Genomic DNA, 8276 nt, shown 5'->3' with positions numbered 1-8276 from the left:
TCCTGCAGGTCGATTCCTACAACTCGGATCCCCTGATCTGCCGGACAGGGTTGAAGGTCTGCTTTGGCATCCAGCTGCTGAACGCCGTGTCCCGGGTGGAGAGGGCCCTGCCCAGACTGACACTGCCAATCCTGCTGCTGCAGGGCTCCGCCGACAAGCTGTGCGACAGCAAGGGGGCCTACGTACTCATGGAAGCTGCCAAAAGTCAGGATAAGACCCTGAAGGTAAAGCTCATCCGGGCGTCTGCACCAGGCAGGCTCACGGACCCACCGGGACGCCGGGTGGGGCCCGAGGTCCCGGGTTTAAAGGGGGAAGGTCATCGAGTCCAGCCCCGGTCGTTCTGTAGGGAAGTGGCGGCCCATGGACGCCAAGACTCGAACCTGGGTCCCGTGGCTCCGGCTGCAGCTTTCTCTCTAGTACAGTACACTACATGGACCGGGCTGGGTCTGAGAGGCTGCACAGCCCAGTGTTCCCCGAACCGTAGCAGGGACGTAGTCTGAAACACGGAAGTGGCCCAGCTGGGGGTGGGGGCAGGCTTGGGGAGCAGGGTGGGTGGATGTGGAGGTAGCTGAGAGAATAAATAAACATAGAGATATATATGTATATAAATATTGTGTATGTGTGTGTGGAAGGGAAGGAGGGAATAAATATGTGTGTGTGTTTGTATAGAGGAGAAGGAGGGAATAAATATAGATAGATAAATATAATTATTTTTGTATGGGAGGGAAGGAGGAAATAAATATATACTTTATAGCTACATCTATGTATGTGTGTGTGTAGGGGAAGAAGATAAATATATGTAAGTATAGGGGGAAGGAGGAATATGTATAAAAATATATTCATTTGTTTGTTTGTAAGTGTGTGTGTGTGTGTGTGTGTGTGTGTATTCCTGAAGCCTCTGTTGGAGTTGCTGACAAACAAGATATTCCAAGAGTCTTGGTCTTTTTCTCATTATCTCTTCCTCTTTCTCTCTTCTCTTTCTCTGTCTCTGTGTGTCTCTGATTCTCTCTCTCTCTCTTTCTCTGTCTCTCTCTCTCTCTACTTCTCTGTCTGTCTCTGTCTCTGTCTCTCTCTGTCTCTCTCTCTACTTCTCTCTCTCTGTCTCTCTCTTTCTCTACTTCTCTGTCTCTCTGTCTCTGTCTCTGTCTCTCTCTCTCTTTCTCTGTCTCTGTGTGTCTCTGATTCTCTCTCTCTCTTTCTCTCTTTTTTTCTCTCTCTTTCTCTCTCCCTCCTTCTCCCCCTCTCTCTTTCTCCCTCCCTCCTTCCCCCCCCTTTTTCTCCCCCTGTATTCCTTTCTCTTCCTTTCATCTCCACACCTTCTCTTTTCTTCCCTCTCCCCCCCCCCCATCAGTGCAATTTTAATCTTTAACGGTTTAATAACGCACCGAGACTTTTGGAACACCCTCTGTTTGGGGCAGACTTGGTTGTGCCGTGTGTGGAAGGACATGGATGGTTGTGACTAAGCAAAGGACTCTAAGCTTGAGCTGAGGAGGCCGGAAGAAGCTGTTACCACATTTTTAACCTCCAAGTTGCCTTTTGGATCGTTGTGTGTGAGCAGAAAGTCTCGGCCCACACGGTTCCCTCGGTGCCTGAAAGGAGCAATGACCCCGGGTGCCCGGCATCCACAAAGGCGGGTGCTGCTGGGGTCCGTGCAGGGACATCCCCTGTCTCTCCCCCACAGGGCAGTTATGCATTCCTGACAGCAGTAACGTTATATTCTTCTCAAGCTACAAACGTTATTAAGAGACTATGAGACAGGCCCGTGGGAACCGGGAAGAGCCTATTACTTACCCTGGAGAGACAGAATTGCAAAGACCCCAGCAGCCCAGAGAGGCTGAGCACAAGAGCTGTAGCTGGCTGATGGGCAGTCGTGGGGGTCCCGGGCTGGGAGGAGAAGGGGGCGAGGGCTTCTCCATCTTTTGGAGAATCTGGACCAAAAAGTAAAACCTTGATGGACTCTGTACAAGGCAATGACAGCCCCCACCCCAAAAGGACCATCTATAAGAAGGGGCTATGGAAAAATAGCCTACATCTTTATAGCAGTATTAGGTACACACACATATACATATACAGACACATATGCACATACTTACACGTGTACACAGACACATCTTGCACATTTTGTTGCATGCATTTGTATTTATATATTTGTGCACACACATATACAGATATACATTACACAGGGTAGGGCCCTCACTGTGGTCCCCGATGTCCGTGTTGTAAACTTCAGTCCAGGTGCCTCTGCGCGTCTTCTCTGCTCCAGCCCCGCCGGCTCTGACTCCATGTTTTTCCCTTGGTTGCAGATATATGAAGGTGCCTACCACGTCCTCCACAAAGAACTCCCCGAAGTGACGAGCTCTGTCTTCCATGAAATAAAAATGTGGTTCTCTCAAAGGATAGCTACAGGAGGAGCCACTGCCAATCCCTAAGCATTTCAGCCTGATTACCATGTCATGGTCTGTGGGAAATAGGCAGAGAAAGGGGTGGAAGCTGGCTTCTTAGCTTCATCTTACCAAAATCTCAAATTGGAGGGATTCCTAGCACAATTTGCTTAAAAAAAAAAAAAAAAAGTAGACATTCCTATTATGGGATGACCCCCCTGTCAGCTATTTGAACAATTTCCCTTAAGGGGAGGGGGTGGGAAGGGAGAAACCCTTTATGGGAAAAGGGAACCGGGTGGGGAAAGAGCTATAGGCAAATCTCAAGATGGGGTCTATATGCCAATGACTATAGAAAGGAGCCCCTGTGCACCAACTCTCCCCCCCACCACGTGCTTTCTCTTGGACGCCTGGTATTACACGCAGGGAGGGGGGAGGATCCTCTCTCCCTATACTGCAATAATATTTGCAGTGGTTTTATAACTGACAGTTTGTTGAGTTTCTCCTCCTAACAGGACTCCTGTCCTGTTCCTCCATGTCCCACCTCCCATTTGATGTTCAAATAGAAAATGAGTCCTTTAACCCAAGGATCCAGGTAGGAGATTTATTTGGTCATGGGATCAATGTAAATCATTCCATGATCTAATTCATGGCTAATTCAGCTGGCTGGGATCTGTAGAGCCTCCTGGGTGAGGCTGATGTCCCACAGGAAAAAAAAAAACTGAACATGGGAGCACATTAAGCTCCTTCTCAATATAATCAAGTTTTCAGTGGAAAATCAGTATGAAGTATTTAAAAGGAATACAAATAATAACAGCACAAATCAACATAAGAGGAGAGAATTCTCTATCTTCCCCAAATAGACCCTTCCCCTTTCAAAGGATGGAAGCCCTGTAGTTAACAGATCTGCTATATACCTTCAAAGAGTCTGCCTAGACTTGTTTAATCACTGACACTATGAAAGAAAAAAAATCATATTTAATATAAAATGTTTAATATATGATTGCATATTATAAGATATATAGTATTTTGGTGGTTGGGAGAAAGATAATTATAGAAATCAAGGGGGTTTGAGATAACATTGCTTAAAAAAAAAAGTCCATGGTGGTGATGAGTAAAACCATCAAAGCCCATGACAGTTGGCCGGCAAAGCTCTTCACGGCTCTACCTTCTTTAAAGGGTGCCATTGGGATCACTTCCATCTCCTCACGTGGTCCTAGACGTCATCTCTGCCCCCCATCAGCCTTGGGGGAAGACAAGAGTGGACTTTGATGGTAGGGACTCTGCAGTGTTCCGTTGCTCTTTGGAAGATGTTCATCGCTCTGAAGAAGAACAGGACCTAAGGCTCCTTTCCAGGGTCCCCCCCCCATCTCCCCCAGCCTGGCTCTCTGGAGGAGAGAGCTCTGTCCACGACCATCTCAGGCTAAGGCCCAACTGTCTCTTGGGGTTAGAGCCAGCACGACTTGTGGAAGATAATCATTGAAAATGGGATAGTTTGGGCGGAGAGCTGGTGGTACCAAGAGAACTGCTCGGGTAGTCTGCCATGGAGGAAGCTAAAGCAAGTCTGAATTACCCAGGAGATAAAATGAGAGAAAACAGGCCCTTCCTAGGGGAGGCTGGTGTGCGTGATGAGCAAACCCTGAAGACAGTCTTCCTTCCTTCATCAATTCTGCATGGAGGGCACTTCTTTCCCCAGGGTTTCCCATCAAGCCCGTGGTGTGCAGGGCCTTTCCAGATCATCTCCAGTCTCTGAAAGATGTGGGAACGTAGAAGGAAAACTGACACGGCAGAGTTGCTGCTTGGGGAACTGCTTCCTAAATTCCCTTTGGTGCCTTCAGAACGCAAGGAGGGTCACCGAGCATTTCCTGGAGAAGTCACCAGTACTGAGGACACAGCTACCTCTGGTGGAAGGATCGGGTGCTCCGAAACTGCCAGCACATTCTCCCCAGCCTTGTCTGGCTCAGTGGCCGTGGACCTTGGAGAAGAGATGGGGGAATCGTCTGCCTCGTTTTCCAAGTCTGCCCAGCACGGCCAGAAGAATTTAATAACCCTAAAAATATAAATGTGGGAATCCAGAAGCAGATTGGAATTTTGCATAATTAACAAACAGAATTCAAGGGGGAGTCACTTCCTTGAGCCAAAGAGGGAAACTTGTCATCTCTCTCTCAGGCCCTGACAGCAGAGTAAAAAGAGGCGGAGGGAGGATGCTTCAGGCCCTGATCCCGATCCAGTGGCCCGTTTCTTCTCAGGTGTGTGTCCATCTGCCTCCCTTCCCCTTTCCTCTCTCCTTTTCTCTCCCCCTCGGTGAACGCCAGCAATAACAAGGGGTCACATGGCTAAGACACTGTCTTTTCCAAAAATGGACTAAAAAAAAACTCTACATGCTTCATCAGATACAAATTCCATGGCTGTGGGGAAGTTCCCAGAGGAACAATTCAAGGAGCAACCCCCCGCCACGAGGGTCCCTCCCACCCATCAGCCCGCAGGACTCATTTCTGTTTCCAAAACTGCACGTAGACTCCAACCTCACCCGCTAAAACGCCAACACCAGTCTCACAACAGAGAGGGAAAAATTACATCTTTCAGCCTGCTGAGAAGTCAGATTCTGGCCAGATGCCTTCCTCCTTCCTTTTCAGGCCTCAAACCCAGCTGTGGATGAGAAAGTGAGGCAGAACCGTGGCGAAGTCATCGCTGAAATATCCCTGCCTCGACTCCCAGGAGCCAAAAAGGTGCTTCTTGCTCTCGTTCCAGCCCTTTTGCGAGGCACCGGTTTCTATGCCTAGGTTATGGGAACTGACAGTAAGAACTACTACTGGTGCAGCCTCACCCATGCCTACCAGCTCCAGGAACCCGCTTCGGCCGTGAGAGCCAGCTGATGAGACGAGCCACCTCAGAGAGACGGAAACCTTTCCCCCAATCCCACCAGACAAGGTGACCCTGGTCGCCTAGCTCAAAGGCTGCCACTGTAAGGCGAGCAGGGTCTTCCTCCTGAGCTCAGAGATCCAGAGAATGACAAACGGCGCCTGGTGAGACCATGAGCAATTTCCTACCCATTTTAGCCAGGGCATTACCAAAGGCAGGAGACAGACAGGCACCTGTGGGTTCATTGGCAAGAGATGCTTTAGTCTGTTTGGTTTCAGATGTCTGTCCAGATGATGTGATTTCCTCTCCTTTAGAATCAGTCACCTGGGGAGGGGGAAATAATACAGAGATTGTATTCTGGGCAAAAGATTAACCCACATCTGCTTAGCAGGACCAAAGAATCCATCAAAAAAGCACCCTTTTTAGCTGAGGAAAAAAGCAAAAAATCTTGAATAGGGCCCTTTGCCTTCTAAGCAGTGAATGCTTTAGGATGGGAGAGTTGATCATATTTATCACCCTCCCTTTCCCCCCACAATTCCTCAAAAAAGCACCCACTCCTCTATCATCCAGCCCTCCTGCCCAGTGAGTGCTGGGAGGCAGGACCCAGTCTTCCACTGGGTGGGCACTTTGAGGCACAGTTACCTTAGCTGTGAGTAAGAAGGACTTACTTTCCAAAGTAAGGTATGAGAGGGAAACTGACTTCTGATGAAAGGGACCCCGTGCCTGGGCTATTTCATCCAAATGCCAGCGGAGGGACCGTCCCTCTCGGACTCAGAGGTTCCCAAACTTGTAAGGAGCAAATAACCCAAATGTGAGCAAATGGATGCAGCCACTCGTGTCTGGCACCCCAAAGGTGAGGTGAAAATAGAGGGAGAGACAGAGACACAGAGAGGGAGGAGAGAATGGGAATCAGAGATCTCTAGCTAATGTAACTGGGGCTTAAGGATAGCATCGGTTAGGGACTGATAAGCCAGAGTACGGAAGAAATGGGATCCACCTATTAGAATGGACGCTCCTTGAGGGCAGGAACTGTCTCTGTCTCCGATTTGTTTCCAGCACTGAATAAATGCTTGTTGGTTGAGTATTGCCACCCCCCCAATCAGCCAGTCTTAAGGGTTTTTAAACTCTGAGCACGTAATGCCCAGCACCTTAAGCATGTTAAGAGCTTGATAAACACTTGCTTGGATTGCACTGGCTAGGAACGGATCCGATTGGACTGGATGTGCATGCAAAGCTTTTATCTAGGAATGGAAACCAGCTGCTGCTGGTGAGGGGCCCGTGTCCCCTCTCACCAAGCCCCTTGTCCCAAACGGTGATGGGGAGGTGGCAGGCGGCACGCTCAGGGCTTGATTCCAAACCGTGTGGACTTCCACCCATCAATGGCACTGCCTTTCTTGTGCACTATTTGAGGGAACTGGGTTTTCCTTTAAAAGAAGAACACAGCCCAATAGCGATTGAGCAATAGTACTCTGTGCCTGCTTCCTTTCTCCTTCCTGCCCCCATCACTCTAGCATCCAAAGGCCCTACATAACAAGAGGCCAGAAGCATCTTCTGGCCAATGCTATTTTTCCCACCCTGCCCCAAGCCCCGCACTTTAACCTTTTGCTAACACAAACCTATCAATACTCCCAAGTAATTCCTAGCCCATTCCCCTTGCCATGTTCCATTGCAGTTCAATGACATATACTCATATAGACTTTTAGTGGGGCAAATGTGTACAAGTTTAGAACTATTACAGGAACACAGTGTATGATTACTGCTAATCAATAATTAAAAAAAAAACCATATGTTTTCTGAATGGTGTTGGATCTGTGTGTTTTTCTTCAGTGGAACTCAGATGTTGGCCTGAGCAGCTCTTGAACGCTTTTCTCCAAGACTGGAAAATTACAATCTGCTTTGCCAAGATGGAGACAGTTTTCAGCTGTTCCCTCACTCCCTCATCACAGTTCCTTCACTTGCTAAATCCTCAATCTGTTGTCCTGGGGCTTGGTGAGAACTGTGCTAGAAGTGGGCACATCTCAACTCAGGATGAGAAATGGGGAACCCCTGCGCCACTGGCCTAATTTCACCTAATCCATGAAATTTTAAAAGTCATTATTAGCAGCAAAATGTGTATGTTCTCAGATTTATATGTGGCCCTGTCTGCCAATCACCACTACCAGACCTGTCACCATTGGGGACAACCAAAATAACTGGGAGCCCAGAGGAAGAGTTGGGGTGATAAGACCCCAACTTATTTTTTGGCAGCAGAAGGTAAAGAATGCTGGCTTTGGTGTTTGGTCAGAGCTCTGTTACTTATTGTTCATATGCATTTAGACCAGTCCTTTGTTTCCTCAACTATGGGATGATAAGAATTAGATGAGATGACTCCCTCCTGGAGGGAGTCCTGGAATTTATGCTGCTATGATCTCCATGATGTTTACTGATTTTAACTTTTCCCTGCTTCCTTTTCTGCTTCCCTCCCTCTCTTTTTTCCCTTTTCATTTTTTCTTTACTGTTTCTTCCACAACTCACCATCACATGAAACTTTAAAAGAATCTCTTAGTTTGTTAATGTATTGCCTCAGCTGTCATGCATGTTCCCCATTTTTGACGAAAAAGATCAATGAGCCTGACCGATTCTTAGGTGTCTCTCCCTCTCCTGCCTCAGACCATTAGCTCACATTTATGTAAGCCGTTTACAGCTTTCCTGTGCAGAGAATCCAAATCCCAGAAACCAATAGCTCTGTCTTACACCTCTGGAGTCCTGCTTCCAATGTGGGGACCCATTCTGTCTCTGCTGAACCAGGAGAATAAGGGGAGGAGGGGGAAGGAATGGGAAAGCCAGCTTAGTCAGGAAATGGATGGAATACAGAATTTAACTAGCATGTTTCTTCCTCATGGAATGCCTCTGGCTACATCGCATTTTGCAGCTGACTACAAGGAGATCCTAGTCCAGCTCCTCTATCTGACATTCATAGTCCTGCATGAACTGGGTCAACCCGGTGCTTTCTGACAACAAAATTCTGTGACCACCAGATAAAGACCAGCACCCCTC

General features: G+C 48.0%; 1 protein-coding gene across 3 annotated transcripts in view; it reads left to right on the top strand.

The window, feature by feature from the left end:
- Nucleotides 1–7038, top strand: part of MGLL (monoglyceride lipase) — a 187432-nt gene extending 180394 nt beyond the window's left edge. For all 3 annotated transcript variants that reach the window (XM_051983241.1, XM_051983257.1, XM_051983248.1), the window contains 2 exons: nucleotides 9–224; nucleotides 2304–7038. In XM_051983241.1, coding sequence (XP_051839201.1) covers nucleotides 9–224; nucleotides 2304–2429 — 342 coding nt within the window. In that variant the 3' untranslated portion in view covers nucleotides 2430–7038. The remainder of the gene's footprint in view (nucleotides 1–8; nucleotides 225–2303) is intronic.
- Nucleotides 7039–8276: the final 1238 nt, after the last annotated feature.

Source organism: Antechinus flavipes, chromosome 1 (assembly GCF_016432865.1).
Source record: "Antechinus flavipes isolate AdamAnt ecotype Samford, QLD, Australia chromosome 1, AdamAnt_v2, whole genome shotgun sequence".
Taxonomy (NCBI): Eukaryota; Metazoa; Chordata; class Mammalia; order Dasyuromorphia; family Dasyuridae; genus Antechinus; species Antechinus flavipes.
The sequence above is the reverse complement of the archived record's forward strand: the minus strand, read 5'-3'. Positions and strand labels throughout refer to the sequence as shown.